The 20,668-nt window shown below is 39.8% G+C and overlaps 1 protein-coding gene across 5 annotated transcripts in view; it reads right to left on the reverse strand.

Annotated features, from left to right (window-relative positions):
- Window positions 1-657: 657 nt before the first annotated feature.
- The window catches only part of STN1 (STN1 subunit of CST complex), a 51,531-nt gene continuing 31,520 nt past the window's right edge, over window positions 658-20,668 (reverse strand). For 4 of the 5 annotated variants that reach the window (XM_074295506.1, XM_074295508.1, XM_074295509.1 and 1 more), the window contains exons 8-10: window positions 14,548-14,670; window positions 11,869-11,941; window positions 658-2,507 (exon numbers count right to left, since the gene is read on the reverse strand). In XM_074295506.1, coding sequence (XP_074151607.1) covers window positions 2,350-2,507; window positions 11,869-11,941; window positions 14,548-14,670 — 354 coding nt within the window. In that variant the 3' untranslated portion in view covers window positions 658-2,349. The remainder of the gene's footprint in view (window positions 2,508-11,868; window positions 11,942-14,547; window positions 14,671-20,668) is intronic. The other variant, XM_074295510.1, reaches the window with a different exon arrangement.

The raw sequence follows: 20,668 nt of genomic DNA on the forward strand, positions 1-20,668 counted from the left end.
TATAGGTCCCCTTTCTAACTTCAGAATTACTTCTACAATTTGAATTAGAAGATGACAGGAGCTCTGTCACTGGGCATAGAAATTTGAGATTCTGGCTACCCACAGTTCTTCAGTATACAAAAACCCAAGCTCAAAAATAGGACACAGCTAAGTCTTTCTACTCTACCAACACAATTAAATGGCCTGAGGTATACTTCCTCACTGCCAGCAGTCATTTTTCAGGTCTCAGATTAATGCTATTATCCTTCATCATTTAAGACAAGTTGCTGCATCATTCAGATTTTCCTCCCTTTTCACATTTATCCTGAGTAATGCAAGACTCTACCTGTTCTGAGCATGTTAAAGTTTCTGGTGTCTTGAAAACTATACTCCATTTCCAATTTATTTTATGCCAAATGCCCCAGGTGCAAAAATTGCTAGCAATGGCTCTGTTTGGGTAACTGTTTTATTATGCGCTGGGCAGAGACAAGTTAATGCTGATAATAGAAAGCTCTGGTACTAGCTTTCAGCATTTATACACTTAAGTTCATCTAAAAGGCTGGGTTGTTTTTTTTTTTTTTTTTTTTTTTTCTTCCTCCTCTGCTCTAATTCTGAAAATGAAAATCATTCAGCTTTAACTTGGAGAAGATGCACAATTCTAGACAAATGTAATTTCTAGCAGAGACACTTGAGTTTATTAGATCAAAACTGAAAGGCTACAAGACATGAGACAAATGCAAAGGTGCCTTTTTTGAAATAATTGAACTTAATACCAATTCTTTCTCCTATTTTTTCCCCAAACTGATACATGGATCTCTTGCCTCCTGTTAGGACAAGTTGGTGCATACTTCGGATGTTTTTTAATTCTCTCTTATGACAATGCATGACTCCACCTGTCTGAGAACATATTGAGAACTTTGTCTGGTGTCTTGAAAACTGACAAGTCTTAAAATATATCAACTATGGCTTTGATAATTGATAATTGAGTAGCCAAGACACTGTGTTACAATGACTCTTACCTAAAATGCACTTTTCTTCCAGAATAGATTTGAGCACATCATCCATCCCAGGAGTAGAATCCATGTCTTTTTCTTCTAAGTGATCAGCTACAGAGTGGCCCAGTTGAAGGTAATCCAAATTGTGAAGGACTTTGAGTCCCTGCCACTAGGAGGACTAACTAAGAAAATAAGGATATTTATAGCCTGGAGAAAACTCAACTCAGGGGTACATGATAAGAGTCAGCAAGTAGGTGAAGCTCTCTTTGAGGAGAGGGAGTAGCTTTTTTTCTGCTTGGACCCACAAGGCAGGTGTATGAGCGATTAGAAGAAATCACAGAGGCAAATTTAAGTTTAGTAACCAAAAAAAAAAAACCAAAAACAAAACACAAACCCAAATAATTAGAGCTATCCAAAGTTAGAATGGGCTGTCTCAGGAAGAAAAGGGTAGGAGATCCTTGGAGATCAGAGATCTTGAGTCAGTAGCTGGAGAACTAGTCTAGGACAGTAGGTTAGACAAGCAATTCTTTTATAGTTAAGAGTCAGTCAGTCATAAAACAAGCCAGATATTTAAGCTAAATGCTGGGGACACAAAGAAAGGTAAGAAATGATTGCTTCTCTTAAGAAGCTTACAGTTTAATGGAGGGGACCAATGCATAAGGATCTATATACAAATGATATACACAGGAAGCAGAAGCAAAATGGGGACAGCCAATAAAAAATGTAAGACGTTGGAAAGGCAGTGAGAAACAGCCCATTCTTGTGAACTTAGCATATTTTGTGAATTATAAGCTGAAGTCAATAGCTGTGAAGTTTGTTGCTATATTTTTTAAGTTCCTGAATGAATTGATTATACTATAAAGTAAGACATTAGCTGGCAATGTCCCTAGTTAAACAAGGCAAAGGGACATTAGTTCAGAATGGCCACTTAGCAATCCACCAACTTTATTTTAATACTCTGGTTGGTGATGATTGAAACAGCGAATCATATAGACATTTATAAAGTCAGGCTAGATTGTTGAAGGGTTTGTGGATTCACAACAACCAAAATCAAACAGTATTCTTAAAAAATATTTTTTTAATTTTTATGTTGCATTTTAAATTCCAAGCTATCTCCCTTCTCCCCACTACAAACTAGAGGTCACTAAATGACACAGATCAAACTGTATTTTCAACAGTTATTGCTTTCATATTCCAGTGCAAAGTGACTTTCTACCAAAGTTGGAGCCACTTTAATATTTTAAAATGTGATAAAAGAATTCCATGGCCGTCCCTGAGATGACTTGTTTCAAAAGCAGATTTCTTGATAGGTACAACTCTTGTCCCTATCCTCTAGTCTAAGAGGCTATCTTGTCTCAGAATTAATTCTTTCCTCTCAGAACGCTGTGTAGTATCTTTCCATTGTGCTGACTATTTCACTCTTGTCTTCCAGGAGATCCAAAACCTTCTGTAGCATCGCCTCACTCATGTTGGGGTCGTGATGCAGGCGGGCACAGGTCAAGATGTGAAGGAAATGGCAACCCTTCTCAGAATCTGTTGGAAGGAAAGAGACAGACTGCTAAGCCAGGACATGTCTGCAAATCCTTACCTAATAAAGTCTCTTCCAAATGATGCTGAGTAAAGCAAGCAGAACCAAGAGAACAACAAGATGATTAATTCTGATGGACCCATTGGCTCTTTTCAACAATGAGGTGATTCAAGGCAATTCCAATAGATTTGGGATGGAAAGGGCCATCCACTTTTACAGAGAGAATCATGGAGAATGAATGTGGATCAAAGCATAATATTTTCACCTTTGTTGTTGTTTGTTTTTCCTTCTCTTTTTTCCCCTTTTGATGGGATCTTTCTTGTATAGCATGATGAATATGGAAATAAAGAATTGCACATGTTCAATCTATATTGGATTGCTTTCTTGGGGAGGAGGGAAAAAAATTTAGAACACAAGGCTTTGCAAAGATGAAACTATCTTTGCATGTATTTGGAAAAATAAAATGCTATTAAAAAAAAAAAGAAAGGCTCTTCTGTCTCATACTGAATTGAAGCAAACGGTGCTTGTGGTAATGTGATCTAATGGAGTGAATACTGGATGTAGTCAGGAAGACTTGGGTTCAAATCCCACTTCTGATAGGTATTAGTTCTGTGATCACAGGCAGGTCGCAACTTCATTTCATGTGTAAAATGGGGCTAATACTTACACTGCTTATTTCACAGGGTTACTGCTAGGATCAAAGCTGATAATGTGCTTTGTAAGCATTGAAGCACTACATAAATATCATTAATAACAATAATAAGTGGGTAACACATCTCTGCAGACTGTTCAAATCCAGCATCCACATATACCTAGTAAGATGTGACCTGGTAGCGGGTATTATTTAGTGAATGTTCATCATTCAGGGCTTTGTCTTATGCCTGGCATATAATAAGTACTTACTACTTGATTATTAACTGACGAGTCTTCATATACCAGACAACAGCAAAACCTCCATACTATAAGCATATGTCAAAAAATCTTCAAAAATATCATCCAATAAAATGTATTAGAACCAGACCAAATTACAGACCAAATTGTTGTCCACAATTCCTGGACATAATGATTCATAAATACTTAAGAATGACATTTTAAATAGATGTCACCAGACCAAATACTCGTCGCCTCTGGGATGACATTAAATGATGAAGTTTACAAATCATAAAGACTTGGCAGAAGAGATTAAAATAAAACGGGAACTCCCTTACCCTCATACTCTCCCCCAGAGCAATATGTATATATACACACAGAGAAAGAGAGAGAGAAAGAGAAAGGGGGGGGGAGGAGAGAAACAGAGAGTTATTTCATGTGTAGCCATGTGGGGAAAGAAAACATGACACACAAACAACCCCACCCCCCAGAAAAATAAAGTTTTTAATGTTTCCATCTGCACAAAAAAAAGAAAGAAAGAAATGGGAATAAGATGAAACGTATATCACCTATTTCTTAAGGGAAAGGTGACCAGGATGCTTCTAGTAAGGCTAAGAATATATGTGCATTCTAATATTTTTATTCCACTAAAAAGACCATTATTTTATCCACTTGTGCAAGAATCTTCAGAACATGAATGATCAGAAAAAAGTAACAGCTGTTCTAGGACCATTCTTACTGCGCTCCATTGAAAAAGATGAGAAGGATTAGGCCATCTTCATCATTACCTGAACTTCTCACCCAAAGAACCTGTTCCTAGGAACTTATTGGAAACCTATCAAACACAGAAGTGATTCAACAGTTACAACCTTCCAGATCTCAGACTATAACTTAATGATGTTCTTTCTTCCTGCAATCTTTCTAGTATAATCCTAGGGATTTTAGAGCTGGAAGGGATCTTAAATACAACCTCGTTCCTTGACTTTATAGATGAGGAAAGTGAGGCTTAAAGAGAGGGACCTGCCGAACTCTTGCCATGTGGCAAAACAAAGCCAAGACTGGGTCCCATCCCAGGGTCCCATAAGGGGAGCTAAGTGGGAGAGTGGATAGGGCACCGGGCCTGGGTCAGGAAGATTTACGCCTGCAAGTTCAGATCCAGCCTCAGACTCTGACTGGCTGTGTGACCCTGGGCAAGTCACTCACCCTGTTTGCCTCAGTTTCCTCATCTGTAAAATGAGTTGGAGAATGGCAAATCAGGCCCAATATCTTTGCCAAGAAAACCACAAGTGGGGTCACGAAGAGACAGACATAACTGAATAACAATATTTACTAATGTATCCCCTATTTTCTTGAAAGTATGTCGTATTTACATTAAAGTAAACAAATACATTAAAAGCCAACTGTGTCCCATTAACTGCAGTAACCAATTGTGATCCTGGAGAACATCATGGTCAAACACTTTGCCTCTCTACGTAAACTTGGGAAATTAACGGGAAGAGAGAGGGCCTAACTGTCTGAGGCCTCACTTTATTAGCTGGGCTTAAGCCCTTGGAACTGGAAAAGGTCTTAAAGCTCTGTCATTTCTCGGTTTTCCATGTGAGGAACAGGAGTTAGAGGTGGGATTTCTTGTCAAAAGCTGCACAGCGTCCATCCCGACTCCAAACCCGGTGTTCTTTGTATGACAATGTTCCCGATGTAACCTTACACCCCGATGACCTTCAGTTATCACGTCAAACCCAGTCAGAGAGAACTGCCCGGAGTTACAGTCACTGCTCTCATTCTGGACGAATGTCCTCCCAGTTTGGCCAGAGGTGACGCGGCCTTTTCCGCGCTCTCCTCAGGTCTTTTTTTCAGACTACCGGGCCTGTGGCTGAGGTGCCTGATGTCGAAGCTGGAACCCCACCTAAGATACCATGTGGCCCTGAGCAAACCATTTTACTTGTCTCAGCGTCTGTTTTTTATCTGTAAAATGAGGACAACAGCACCACCAGCCTCGGAGGGTTCCTGGAAATCACAGAATTAAGGCGCTACATAAATGTTGGCTACTACAATTAGCCGCGGTCCTATATTCTAGGCTACCCCGAGCCCTTCGTCACCCGCCCCGTGCCGCCTGCAGCTCCGGTCAGCCGCCATCTCTGCCCCAACCAGGTCATCTGGGAAATGAGAGGTCAGATCCCCATGTAGGTCTCATTCATCTTCCACTGTTACTGTGGGTTTGCTCCTCCAGGCCAGATCTTTAAGGATGCGGGCTTAACTAAGCAATACTTGCTAAATGCTGCCATCTGGCGGTCATCTTGTCTCACCACTCCCACTTTTTTGGGAGGACCCACTAGCAAAAGAAACTACCTGGGCAGCTTCTGTTAGGATGAGATGGATCAATGAGTGTCTGTGTCTGTGTTGTGCTCGGGCCTTGCCAGGCGTGGTAGGCAGGGCAGTGCATCACGTTTCACTTCTAGGTGGAAGGGAGGGCAGGCAGACACAGGCCGGAGGGGTCTTGGGAGGGCCTGGTAAGGAGGGGGATGGCCCCGTTCTCAGAGGCCGGGCAGGCTGAGAGGAGGTCGAGTAAATAGGAGGGAGGGACTCCCGGGTAGGATGGCTTCAGCAAGGCAGAAAGGAAGACAGAAGTAGAGGAGAGAGCAGGCCTTTTGGAGACTCGCTGAGTTCTCTGAGTAAGGAAGTGAATGGCAGTGACTGGTGAAGTCTTCTCAGTTTGAGACTAGGCCCAAGTCCCTCCATCCCTGATCCCAGAGCCAGGAGATCAGGCCTGGAACCCTGGGACGCAGGAAGTGACAGGAAGTCCCACAGGAAGCAGATACTATCCCATGAGAAGGCTTGGGTCTTTTCCTATTTAACCCGGTGTTCTACTTCCTACTGTTGGCCGGGCACATGACGGGTGTGCTGGGCCTCTCCCTGCAGGGACTGAATAAATGCTTTCTCTTTGTACCTGGAGAGGTCCCATCAGTTAATCTGGGAAAGTGTTCCACACAGGCTGTGAGAGAGAATTCTGAATTATTGAGGGCCTATCACAGTACTAACTGTGGAATTACTGTGTCTCATCACCCACTACAGGGGATTCAGAAACCCCAAACTCCTACTGCCAGGCTCCCCAGCTCCCTTAGCACAGGACCACCGGCCCAAACCAAAATTGTCATCTTTCCACCCAAAGCTCCCATCTCTGCCTCCAGCACACACACACACACACACACACACACACACACACACACACACACACACACACACACACTGCTAGTGGAGATGAAACAGTAACTATCTGTGAGAACCATAACTTTACACACATGGACAGGGAGAAACAGGTAACTTACATTCCCTCTAATGATACCGTAGAGTCAAGGAAATAGTTTCAATAAAATAACTTGAGAGGGGACTCTGAATCAGACAGGAGAAGTCTAGCTGTTGATATTCAATTGGGATTATATAAATGGATCTGTAAAACGGGGTCAGAAATAGGAAACAGAACAAGGATTACAGGATTTGAAGATAGATCTGAACCTTCCTAGTACCTCATAAAGTGCCTCCTTACCCTATAGAGGGCCTCAGACAGCGGGGGAACTTGGGTGAGGTATATTCCATTTAATTTATACATCATAATTTATTCAGTTATTATATCCCCAATCTTGAAACAAATCAAGTTAATATTCATGAAACATCTGCTGTGTGTGAGGCATTCTTCCTGGTGTGAGAATCAAAAATGAAAAATGACCCATCCTTAAAAACTTACAGTCTGTTCTGGGACTACCCCTCCCACACAATAAAAATAATACAAAGCAAAGCATAAAGTATGAAAAGCCAGAGAGAAATACAGTCAAAAGTGCTTTAGGGAAAATCGAGAAGGGCATAAACAGCTGCAGCTGGAAAGATCTGTGAAGGCTTCATGGTGGAGGAGATACTGAGTTGGACCTTGAAGAGAAGAAGAGGATTTCAGCAGAGGAAGAGAATAAGGAGTGGGTTGGAAGGAAACAGGGAAAATATAATAGCTGAATACATTATGGTATATAAATTAAATGGAATATTATTATACCATAACAAATGACAAAAGGTTTCAGAGAAAGCTGGGAAGACTTTAACAAACTGATGCACATTGAAGTAAGATGAACCAGGAGAACAGTATATACAATACTAAACACATTATAAAGAAAAACAACTCTGCAAGTCTTGAGAACTCTGAGCAACAAAGACCAGCTGTGGTTCTTGAGGGCTGCTGATGAAGCATGGTACCCTCTTCTTTTCAGAAAGGTGTTGGGCTCAAAGTGAAGTATAAGACAAAATTTTTGGAGATATAGCCATTTCAGAAATTTACATGTTTGTTTATTGTTAGAAGGGTCCCCTCCCCTTTTTTTCATTGGGGTGTGTTAGGGTGGGAAGGAAGAAAAAATAGATTTTTGTTAATTGAAAAAAATGAAATTAAAATTTAAAAAGATTAGTAGTAAGGTCTAATTAATTATCATTTTGCTATTTCAGCACTTGATGAATCAAGCTTACATATTTATTAGCTATGTGACCTTGTTCAAATTAGTTAACCTTCTTCACTTTAGTTTACTTTTCTGTTAAAAAAAAGAGTACTATCTGTATTAACTATCTCATATGGATGAAGCTCAAATAAAACATATGTAAGTTTGCAAATTTTAAAATATTGTATAAAGTTGGTTTTTCTTACTATAAGAAATTGATTTATCAAATATTATGAACTGTTGCCTCTGAAAACAGGAAAGAGAATCTTAGAACAACTCTAGCAGGAATTCTTCAAAAGTTCAATATAAAACATTATTAATCAATTCATCCAAGCATTTAGTACTCACTAAGTACAAGCCACAGTGCAAGCTATTATTGATTAACAAGGTATGATCCTGATCTTCAAAGAGCAGTTAAATAAGAGAGATAAGAAATGTACATAGAGAAGTGTAATTCAAAGTGTCTCTGGCTTCCTTCAAGACTGTTCAAATATCTACTAAAGGAGCCTTGTCTGGTCCCTCCGTAGCATTATAAAGTTATCTCCCATCTCCTAGGCACATATCTTTATTGTACCAATTCATGCATGTGCCCTCCTTGAGGACAGGGACTGTTTTTGTGCCTTTTCTTTGCATTCAGCTAATCATTGGGTCTGGTCCACAGTAAGCACTTAACAGATGCTATTGATTGAACAAATAAAAATGTCATTAGTACTCTAAGAGTTCAAGGAAGGGAGAAGTTTTAGGGAGTGTATTAGGGAGATGATGAGTAAACTGGTGAGAAAACTCAAAATTACTTTAAATTCCATTGAAGAAACTGGAGAGAAGAGTTTAAGGATGAACAAGTCTCTACCTTATTATACTTTTCTCCCCTTCAACACATGCTACAATCCAGTGAGACTAGGTGCCTCAAACATGATTTTGTTTCCCAACTCTTTCCACTGTCATAGGCCAACTCCTGCACCTGGAATGCTCTTCTTCTTCCACCATCTCTGCCTCCCCACTTCTCAGTTCCACTCCCATCTCTGCCACTCACTGAAGCAGCCTTTTCTGATCCTTTAAATGCTAGTGCCTCCCTTCTGAGACAACCTCCAATTCAGCCTCCACACCTTGTTTGTATATAGTTTTTTTTCTTCTTTGGCGAGATTCTTCTCAATGCATTACTGATGAAACTGCAGTCTGGTTACAAATATTTTGAAGAACTGGCTAGTAACATGAGAGTTGCTCCCCTATCCTAATGCTGGATTATATCCTGAAGTCAGTCTGGAACACCTAGTGAAGAAATTCTCTCTCTACAATTTAGGTCTCAATCTGACCATGTCAAGGACAGAACCTAAACCCAAGTTTTCTGGACATGGAAGCTGCCCTTCTACATTCATTACTCGGAGGTGCCTCACATTTCTAGTAATGATATAAAAATAACTTTTATGATTCTAGTGTTTTAAGCAACCTGTTTGCCAAGAGACTCATTGAAGAGCACTGTTTCAAATCCTTCTCTCTGTCAACCAGAGAAAATTAAATACAATGGAATAACTATTTCTTGAGCATCTGAGGAGGCAGCATGAGCTTCTAACATAGTCTCTAAGAAGGCTTGGGCTTTTTAAAATTTGTTGGGGGTGGAGAATAGCTGGTTATTGTTTAATAGCTGATGTCAGCTCATCACTCTACTGGATTTAGCTTCTGAAAAATGTATTAGTTTCAGTCAATTCAATGCTGGCTTAATAATGAGACTCGGATTTATCATGCAATTGGCAGAGCCTGTTCAGCAGACACAAACCTTCAGGAGCCGCCTTGCTGAGAGACATGCCTAAGAACTGCTACCCTGCAGGTGACAAAAGGCCATTTGTTTTTTGTAAGAAGTGAGATGCACATTTCTTTCATTTGCTTCTCTATCTAGGCTCTTAGCTAACTTCAATCAATTCTGGTCTTCATACAGATCCAGCTAAGTGTTAATGGGCATACATCAGTTCCTGAAGAATGTAGACCCTTATACCTCTTCTTTTCTAATGAAATATGTGGCGCACTGATGCTCTGGCATCATGATTAAATCATCATTCAAAATTCCAAAGGTGAGCCCAAAAGAAAGGCAACGTTTTCTTTTTATCTTAAACAAACTCGGGGCTATAGCTCTGAAATCATAGGAGAATAAGATGTGAGCCAGGGAATAAAAACAAGACAAGAGAATGCCCTGCACTAACAGGTCCCTCTGCTCCCTTTAAAGTACAACAATCCTGCCTGCCTACACTGTGAGCTCACCAGTTCTTCAAAGCTAAACAGGGTTGGGCACTGCAAAGACCAGTTTAAACCTCCATGCTCCTCTCCCCTGAATCAGACATGGGTGGATGCAAGCTTCTGGAACTGAAACTTTCAGATGACAGAAAGCCATGGGGGACATGAGCCTTGGTCACTGGGGAACCTCACACCAAGCCATTCTTTGGAGACAAGTCATTTCCTCCCCACCAACATTTCCAGTAGAATTTGCACATAGCAGGTATTCAGTGATAATGGAAGAATTATCCCTTTCTAAAATAGTCATGAAATGTCTCCCAAGTTCCTCTCCACAGTTCTGATTTAAGGGAAAAAGAGATTATATGGGAAACACTGACCCCACCCCCACCCGAGAAACTACCCACAAAACTGAAATGTGCACTGAGAATTACAACGTTTTTTGTCTATTTCATGGATTGCCATGGCCTAAAAAATATTCCATCACAATAGTGGCCAACCAGCCCCTGCTCTTCCCTAGGCTGGTCCTTGGATAAGAGTGTGCCAAAAGCTTTCCTGTTTGTAGAACCTGTTAGGCCTTATACGCCCACTTGTGTAGAGCAACCAAGGTCAGCTACACACAAGGACATATTTAAATTGTTTGTGAAACCACCATTTAAAGTGGCGTATTCTAGATAGGGATTTTAAAATAAGTGACTAACCTGTTTAACACATAGTAGACTACTTGCTGTCTGCTGCAGGGGAATAGGGGGGAAGGGAGGGAGAAAAATTTGGAGCACAAGGTTTTGTAAGGGTGAATGTTGAAAACTATCATTACATGTATTTTGGAAAAAAAAGAAACTAAAACTTCCGTATTCGTGAGAATATGGGTGTTGCCTACTCTGCAGTTTGATATTTTAACCACTAGAGGCTGACCTAACTCTATTAAAGTAAATGACTTTCCAAACCAACTTTTCCAATCTTTGATGGTAGCAGAAGGAGTACTGGGTTTAGAAATAAGACGCCATACCTGTGCAATCTGGAGTAAGGTGCTTGGCCACTTTGAACCCCAGTTTTCTTATTAGTTTGCAAAAAAAGGCCTGGATATTAGACTTAGATGACCCCTTAAGGATTCAGTTTCTAAAATGGTTTGTTGCTTGCTAAAAGTCATATTTGGCATGTCAATGAGCGCCAGTGCTCAGTATAATTTCATTAACTTTGAAATTTATATATGGGAAAATAGCCTTGGTCCAAAGACAAAAGAATCAAGAAATTATGATAGACGAGGGAGTCTTTGGCGTTCGCAGGATCACAGATTATGAACTAGAATAGATCTCTGTGGACATCTAAATCTAATCTCTACCCTTCCTTCCTCCCCTTCATTTTATATTCTGATGAGAAAACTGATGCCCTGAGAGGTTAAATAATCTGCTCAAGGTTTTACAGGAAATTTAATTTACAGGAAATAAAGGTCAGAATCTGAACCCTGGTTTTAAAGGATCACAAATCTAAAAGCTTGAAGGGCCTTTGGAGGTCACTCACTCCAATTTCTCTTCCTAAGCCTCCCCAATCATTTACCAGTAAAAATATAAGTCTAGTAAGGTCATAGACTTTATCTAGCCTATCTAGTACCTTAGAAATGGAAAAAGTTAAGGTACAGAGAAATCAAGGGAATTTCTCATCATCATATAGCCTGGTAGGAGTGGAGCAGGAACTAAAGCTTCTGCCTCCTTGCTACACCACATTGTCTTCTACATTTTTTAATATATATTGGCAGCAAATGTTCCCTTCTTAAATCATCAAAGGATCTATTTGTACAACTTACGCCTTGGTTTCTGACAATCATTTTGAATGATTCCGAGGATTTTTTTGTGCAGTTCCTTATCTTGACTTGTCACCTAAAAAGGAAATATTGAGAAAGGGGAAGCTTCTTAATATATAAGCTGTGATATCTAAAGCTCTAAATCAATATTTTGAATAGATTCCAAAGGAATTCCACTATCCATCCAATGCCGATAACATGCTTTGAACACTCACCATTTTACCAAATCATTTCTATCCTTATGACTTACTTGAACAATAGGGCTCACTGTTATGAGCTATTTGAGCTATTAAAGGAAACAAAAAATAATTCTGTATCTATATGACAACTTTCTTCTGAATTGATTTCATAATATCTGTTTGAATGTAGACATAATTTACAGAGGAAATCAGTCAAGGTCATACGATTAGTGATAGAGATGGGATTAGAACTGATTTGCCTAACAGATTGAAAGAAGGAATTTCAGTTCATCTTTCACTCGACTGTCATATTAATCTTCCTAAAGTGCAAATTTTTCCTCCCCTTACCCTTATTCAATAAACTCCTAACTTCTAGAAAAAAAAAGTGCATAATTCTCTGGTATTCAAAGCCTTTCCCAACCTGATACCCCCTAACCTTTCCTAACTTTCTTATACCTTACTCCCCTGACCATATACTATGCAATCCAGTGACACTGACCTACTTGTTTCTTGAATAATTGTCTCTGATGTCTAGAATTCTCTTTCTCCTCATCTTTGACTTCGGGCTTCAAGCTCTAACTAAAATCCTACCTTCTTCCCAATTCCCATTATTGTTAGTCTTCCCTTTGTGATTATCTTCAATTTATTGTGTGTGTGTATATATAAATATATATATGTATATAATTTGTATATATAAATTGCTTGTAGTTGTCTTCCCATTAAACTGTCAGCTCCTCAAGGGCAGGAACTGATTTTTGCTTTTTGTGATTTTTGCTTACTGACTCCCAGGCTACGGTTATTTCTGCCAGATTATATAATCTTTTGCTTTGTAGGAAGAATAAAGATAGCTAATAAAATATGGGAGACAAAAAAGTCACCATAGGAAAAACAACCAAGTAGGTTCACAAATGAAGCCTGCCACAGAATTTTAGAATTAGAAGGAATTTCAGTAGCCTTTTACATCAAACTATAGAAGGGGATTTTCTTTCTTTTTTTCCCCTGAGGCAGTTGGGGTTAAGTGACTTGCCCAGGGTCACACAGTCAGGAAGTGTTAAATGTCTGAGACCAGTTTTGAACTTAGGTCTCTGTCTACAGGGCTAGTGCTCTATCCACTGAGCCACCTATCTGTCCTTAGAAGAGGATTTTCTATAGAACATGTGAGCAGCAACTAAATGGCTCTCACCTGTGCATATGTCTTATTGTCTACATCACAGTCAGGAAAACAGATGTCACTTTACATGTCTACCAAGGCCAGCTGGTGTCCTAGAGAGGTCCTCTTTCTGCCAGCTCTGACACGTTCTGGCCGGGTACCCTGCTCAAGCCACTCTGACTCCTCACCCATTTAAGAGACTGGCTCCGAGCCTCACAAAAGTTCCTTTCTAATTTTCCTCCTCATGGCCCCAGTTCCCACAGGTCTCTGCAGGGTAACTACTGCAAGGTGCCCAGGATACAGCAGTCACTTCATAAAGGATTGTTGAACTGAACAAAAAAGGCGGCCTGGCTTAACCAAACTCACAGAATATACAAAGACTTCTGGAAGAAAATCACAAGCTACAAAGGGTCGAGTCTCATGCACCGGGAGCGGTCCCGGCAGGAAGAGTCAGCCATGGCGATAGTGTCATGTATCCCATCAATGCAGATCCCAGTGATTCATAGGAAGAAGTGGCACCGGCCATCCACACCCTGACTCCATCCCCAATTACCCACTTGGCTCTCTCAGGAGTAGTTGCTCCCTACAGACTGGGAGGGATACAGAGTTCAAAGGATGACAACAAAATAAGTATGACCACAGGAACCACTGTCTACTGAAGACTTCACAAGGAGCAACTGCTGATTATATGCTTTAAAAAAAAGGGCAGGTTTCTTAATCACCATAAGGGAGAAGTCTGAATCAACTAGCAGGGTTTACCTTCCCGCAAACCAGGAAAAGATCCTCTCCTCTGGGACATTTCACAAAGATGTCCCATAGGCTTCTCAAACTCATTATCTTCCCCCATATCTCAACCTGTCCATTTTTCCAACTTTTCCTTTTGTTTTTTTTTTAATTCCTTCCAGTTTTTCAATTTACAGTTCTAATTTAAATCCATGAGTCTATCTTCTTCCTTACTCTCCATATCAACAATCAATCTATAATCCATAATCTAATCTAATCTATTCATCGATGGCCAATTTTTGTCACATCCACAGTATCTCTTGAATCTATTTCTTTCTCTTCACTCACATGGTCATTACCTTTATCACTTTTTATGTATACTAGCTTTTTAATTGGGCTCCTTGCTTCTACTCCTCTCTTTATCAATCCATCTTCCAAGCAGCTGCTAAAATAATCCTCCTAAAGCACAGGTCTGACCATATCACTTCCCTACTAAAAAAAATCTCCAATGGTTCCCTCCATGAGAAGTATGGCCTAATTAAGGACACTCTACAAGCTGAGATCCAGCCAGTGGCCAGTAAGTTTGGGTCCTGAAGTATTAGAACAAGGATAGGGTTGCAGCTCTCTTACATAGTATAGGTCAGTAAAGTCACCCGTTTTCTGGAAGACGATTCCCCTTTTCCGTAGTAGTTGTATAGCTTCCTTAAATATGTTGTGAATTGCTTTGGAAGTTGGACGACTTTCTAAATTCACCTGTGGGAAAAAAAGTAATCAGAAAAAAAAGAAAGAAAAGGGGGAAAAAAACTCTTCCCTGTATTGTGCCTAGAAGCAACTTTCCCAAACCAACTGGTTTCTGAATTAGCCTAACAGGATTGTTCTACACTGAGTCAAAAAATGGGAGGTCTAAGAAGAGAACTTGAACTGGGCAGGTTAGCAGGAGTGCATTTGAGGAGGACATTTTCAGAGGTGTAGGACCAGTAACTACTCTGAAACTCAGCCTGAGGGTTTTTGTTTTGAAACCATTGGGCAAAAAGTCTCAAGTCAATCCCAGTGCCTCTTAATTTCTCTCGAGAGTGACAAGACTTTATATTAGTCTCAGCTCTAATATTTACAAGTTCCATTTCCTTGTTCTCATAGAATCACAGCTGGAGAGCTGGAAGGGATCTGAGAAGTCATCTAGTTTGAGTCCATCTCATTTTTCAGGGCAAACTGAGGCCAAATATATGGACATACCCTGCAATAAGCCCAAAGTTCAAAGTGGCAAAGCCAGATGTTGACCCAGATTCTCTGACTCCAGAGCTCTTTCTAGTTTATCAAGGTCCCAGAATTGCAAATTCTGAGCTAAGACTTCAGAATTCACTTACAGCTCCCTCATTTTGAAGAAGAAACGGAGCCCAGAGGTTATTTAAGTGTTTTGCTCAAGATAGTAATGTGTAGAATCAAACTGGATCCCTTGCTTACAAATCTAGTGTTCTTTGACCTTATACTGTTTTTTTTCCTCACTTCCCCCAAATCTGTTTTTACACCTGTAAAATAAAGATAATATACATGTATTACTATCTTATAGGGTTGATGTGAGGAAAGTACTTTGTGAAACTTAAAGAACTGTATCTGAAATTCTTGGGTTCCTGCACAGGCCTCTGGTAGCTTATAGACATGAGTTGTAGACACTCCTCACAAGGGGCAGTTTATATAAAATCTTTCTCCCAAGGATCTCAAAGATATGGACATACTCTGCTATAAGCCTGTCAATGCACAATACTAGGACTACTTTTCTACTTACGAATGGTAGAGCCCAGACCGTTAAGGAAAATATTAAAAGCTACTTGGGGTGTTAGAGTCCAGAAGGTGGTCAGGGACAGGTCTGAAACACAGAGGAAACCAATGACTATAGAAGAAAAACAGTAGCGTTGGAAAGAAGTATTCTGTATTTCCTACTTCTCTGATATCCCTAATCTCAACATCTCTCCGGTTCAGTTGAGTGGCAATGTGGCAGGGCAGAAAGGAAAACAGACCCTAACAGCAGAGATGCGGGTTAGAATTCCACCTCAGGCAGCAGAATAGCCCTGTGACCAGGGACAAATGCTTCACTTTTCAGAGCTGACTCTTACACATGTACTGTGGGGCAAGAATGCCTGTGGCGCCTACCTCCCAGGTTGTAGTGAGGCTCGAGGAAGACGTGTCTGTAAAGGGTTTTCTAAATCTTAGATCATTATATAAATGCCAATTATGATATTTCTTCTTCCTCAAAAGATAGAAGTAGAATGGTTTAGTCTAAAATCAGGGAAGACCTAGGTTCAAGTCAGGCTTCTGATTCACCAGAGAGGTCATTTAGCCTCCTGGTGCCAAGTTACAGAGCAAGGGCTAATATGCATCCCTGGTGGTAATTTCCTCCTTGGGAGTTCCCCACATCAAGGAAATCACAGGTTCAGATTTTGTAAAAACCAACATTCTCTAAGAAAAGGCTTTATCTCCAGACGCAGCCAAAGACACCATTTTGTATTCCTAAAATAGCCTGGGTGTTTCCTCATGCTGCTCAGCTAAGAGCAGTGGGAAGAGAGAGCTCTGGGCCCCTCCCATAGCCAATTAAAAAGGCTATTTCCTTCTTGTCATTCAGATAATGACACCCAGTTTATTTCAACAACAGGAAAAGCTGCTGGCCAAGGAATTCTCTCTCCAGACACCAAGCAATTTTTAATATGAAAGAAATGAAGCAAAAAAGCAAAAAAGCAAAAAAAAAAAAAAAAAAAGACAAACTACTGAAGAAGTGCCATCATGAGTCAAGTTCCATTTCATGCCAAAGCCCCAGCTGTAAAAGAAGGGAATTAAAGAGAATTTTGTCTGTGCAGGCCTCCTAAGCAGCAGAGGCAGAGAGCTGCAAAAGGAGGGGCCTGGAAGAGGGGCAGGAAGGAAGATTTCTGGAAGGTCATCCCCGAAGAACAGGGCCTCACATCCACAGCTTTATAAAAAAGGGCTCCACCCAAATAGGAATTTCTGTAGCTAATACACAGGAGAGGTGTCCAAAGGAAAGTCTTAAGTTAAGGCTGATTTAGCATTTAACTACGTGAACGAATTGATTCACTGGCATACTCAGTCTTCAGACTATTTGGAAATTAAAAATTTGCCAAATAATTGCTAGAGTGGCATCCATTTTTAGGACAGGCAAGAGAACTATCTGGTGACATCTCAATGACATTGGCTCCGGGGCTTGGGGAAGGAGTGCCCCACTCAGTATTCCGGGGGCCCCAAATCCTGTTACTCAGAGGGGGGGGTTGTAGCAACAGCTTTCTTCATCTTTACTCTCTTACCCATAATGATCATAATGGATCTAAAGAATCCTGCCTTTTGTAGTGATCATCAAAATTCTGTGCAATCTTAATTTACTAACACTTGATAAAAGTGTGGTCAAACAATTAAAATAATTTTACTGAGGTTGAAATTTTCTGACCAGAATTGGTAATACAATGACACTTTTAACGATCATTGCTGGGTATCACCTAGTAAAGTAAATGATATATACTAGGCAATGTAGCTGCTGGATATAGTACTGGAGTCAGGAAATCCTAGGTTCAAGTTCTGTCTCTGACATTTACTAAGTAACCAGGATGTCAAGTGAACCTTTCTCAGGCTTGGTTTCCTCATCTGCAAAATAGAATAATAATTAAATGTGATGCTATATATTAAAGGTTTTGTGCCACATGAATGTCAATTGTTGTTATTATTACTAACTATTACTATTACAGACAATATACAAGTATGGTGCTTACTTTTAGACACACAACAGAAAGATATTTTTTAAAAAGTTTGAATCGTGCATATAAGTGAGCCCTACCAGAAAAGCTTTTTGGAAACATTAACTGTGTGAAACTTCATCTCCAACCTAGCCTCAGATGACCTAAAAGCATATTTGTCTATTCTGATTATAAACAGCCCAGGATCCAAAGCACGGGCAGCCTTCTCGTGAGTACAACAGCTGCATTTCAGTCTTGGACAAGAAGATAAAGGCCAACAGATGAGGTATGGAACTCAGGAAACAATGCTACAAGAAAAAGCAGCCATTATAAAAGGGTGGGCAGCTCTTGTCTCGTGTCCATAATCCAGTCCAGGATCCCCAAACATTTACAAGTTCTCATTGTCAAATAAATTTAATATCCTTCATCTGGCAAAGAATTTTTGAAATTAATTAAAATGTGGATAGTTATTAATCAGATTCAATTGATTATATTTGTGCTCAGTGTTAAACTTAAAAAAAAATTTTTTTAATGAAAATGGGAAACAACCATTCTGTAAGCTATATTGTCCACAATGAGGCTGTTAAGAATGAGCCTCTCCTGCATTTGCTTCTAAACTCCAGGCTGTCATTAAGCCTTTGTGGAAAGCTCCCATTTGTGCCACAAGAAAAAAGAACAGAAGATCTAGGGTTACATCAGATTTCACCACCGATCAGTGGCTTTATTTTTCAGGGACTCACTAAGCAGAATTTAATCACACTGATCTCCCTAACTGGAGTAATATGAGGGGAAGATTCATGAATGATTGAAAAACTGTTTTCAAAAGACAAGAGGATCCACTTCAAACGCGTAATTTCCATTAGAACACTCTGCAATGGGTAGACATGGTAGATGGTACAGTACTTTAAAGACATCAACTCAGAGCTCCTTAGATCCTTTTGGAGAAAAGTTACTTGGACTTCAAAATATAAAAATTAAGCCTGATTGTAGCTCTTAGAAAAAAAGCTCATTTCATACAGAGTATATGATCTTCATACTTCCCTTTGGGGTATAAAAACTCACTTCCAAAATGCACCATTATCTATTCTAGTCACCAGAAAGTCAATATTGTCTGGAGACAATCTCCTTGCAATGATTTAATTTGGAAAAGTTCAGTGTTCTGAGGCTTCCAGAAAATCAGAAGAATAAGAAGATACCTGGGAGCTGGTACCTCTCAATTCCTACCTAAAATCCCACAGAAATACTGAAAACAAACAAAATCTCTACAAAAAAACAAGATAAATGAAATTCATCTTATAGACAGGAAGGGAATCAAAGAAATCCTGGTATAATTTTAAAATTCTATAGTAGATATTTGAAGGCAGGAGATGGATATTTATGGTCTAATTATTCTTCACAAAAAAAGCGTTTATCAGGTATATAATGTGTGTAAGGTACGTGAGAGCTTGGGGAAATAAAGACAAAATGAAAACAGGCCCTACTGTCAAGGGGCTGATATATTACTAGAAAGGCTCTAGTTTGTAAAGGAGATCACCTCCCACCCCATCTCCAAACACCCCTCCCACAAGCACAGATGATGACAAGATGAAGGAGAGAACACTAACCACTGGGGGGAATCAAGAAAGGACTCCCTGAGGACTCTCAGATCAACCTTGACCAGAGGTACAGACTGTATGTACATTAGTGGCAGGGAGGAGGATGTACAACCCAGGTATTGAAGACAACCTAAACCCAGTCATGGATGCAGAGGAAACAGCAAGAGTTTAGTCTGGCTGCAATGCAGACTACAAGGAGGGAAGAAGCCCTGGGAGGGGAGAGGCTGGAGAAGTGCTAGACGGGAGGTGCAAACTTTTCAAGGGGAAAGTGGAAAACTTTCCATCAGAGCAACTTAACTTCAAACCCAAGTAGTTTTCTAGCAAAGATTTCTCTGAACCTGCCTCCCCATTTATAAAATGAGGATAATCTGCATTCCCTGTCTCATAAGATTACTGCAGATGGCTCATGTTAGAGAAGCTGCAATATATCATGCAAAACTGTATAGGAAAAGAAATATTAGGATAATCTCTAAGATATACAACCAGAAAAATAGCACTGAGGACACAAAAACAAACAAAAAGAGAATTCCTGTTCTCAAGGAACTTGTGTTCTAATGGGGAAAGATGGCACAAAAAAAAGAGCTGAAAAGGGGAAGGGATTTGAAAATGGGGGAGGGGCTTGATTTTGAAATCTAGAAAGTGAGGATAAGGAACAGGGTCAGGAAGAATGAAGACAATATTAGTGCCTCTTTATCACAAGACCATTGGAACTGGCCTGAATCATCTTATTGTTGGAAAGAATCATATTCATTAGAATTGATTATCGTATAATATTGATGTTACCGTGTACAATGATCTCCTAGGATTGAGCACATTTCAATGGGCATCTACTTTAATAGCAGGTAAATCTTTCAGGCAATTCCAATAGATTTGTGACAGAGAGACATCTATACCTAGAGAAAAACCCTGTGGGGACTGAATGTGGATCACAACAGAGTATTTTCACCTTTTTTATTGTTGTTTGCTTGTTTTTTGTTTTCTTTCTCATTTTTTTTCCTTTTTTGATCTGATTTATCTTGTGCAGCATGATAAATGTGGAAATATGTATAGGAATTGCACATGTTTAACATATGTTGGATTACATGCCATCTAGAAAATGGAAAGGGAGAAGAGAGGAAGAAAAATTTGGAACACAAGATTTTGCAAGGGTAAATGTTGAAAACTACCTTTGCATATATTTTGAAATAAAAAGCTATTATTAAAAAAAAATTTAGTAGGCAAATCCTGAGCTTTTTTTTTTTTTTTTTTCCCTGCCCACATAGAATAAGCCAAATGAGATTAAATTGAGTCAGGTAAAAACTGGTTCATTGTTATCTCAGATTTCTCTGTGGCCAGGTACACTGCTGAGAGGGAAAGAAGGCCCCACAAAATTATACAGTTTTCCTTCCCTGCAGTTTGATGACGGAGCCACCCAATCCTGTCAGG

The sequence above is a fragment of the Sminthopsis crassicaudata genome, chromosome 2 (genome assembly GCF_048593235.1).
Source record: "Sminthopsis crassicaudata isolate SCR6 chromosome 2, ASM4859323v1, whole genome shotgun sequence".
Classification (NCBI taxonomy): domain Eukaryota; kingdom Metazoa; phylum Chordata; class Mammalia; order Dasyuromorphia; family Dasyuridae; genus Sminthopsis; species Sminthopsis crassicaudata.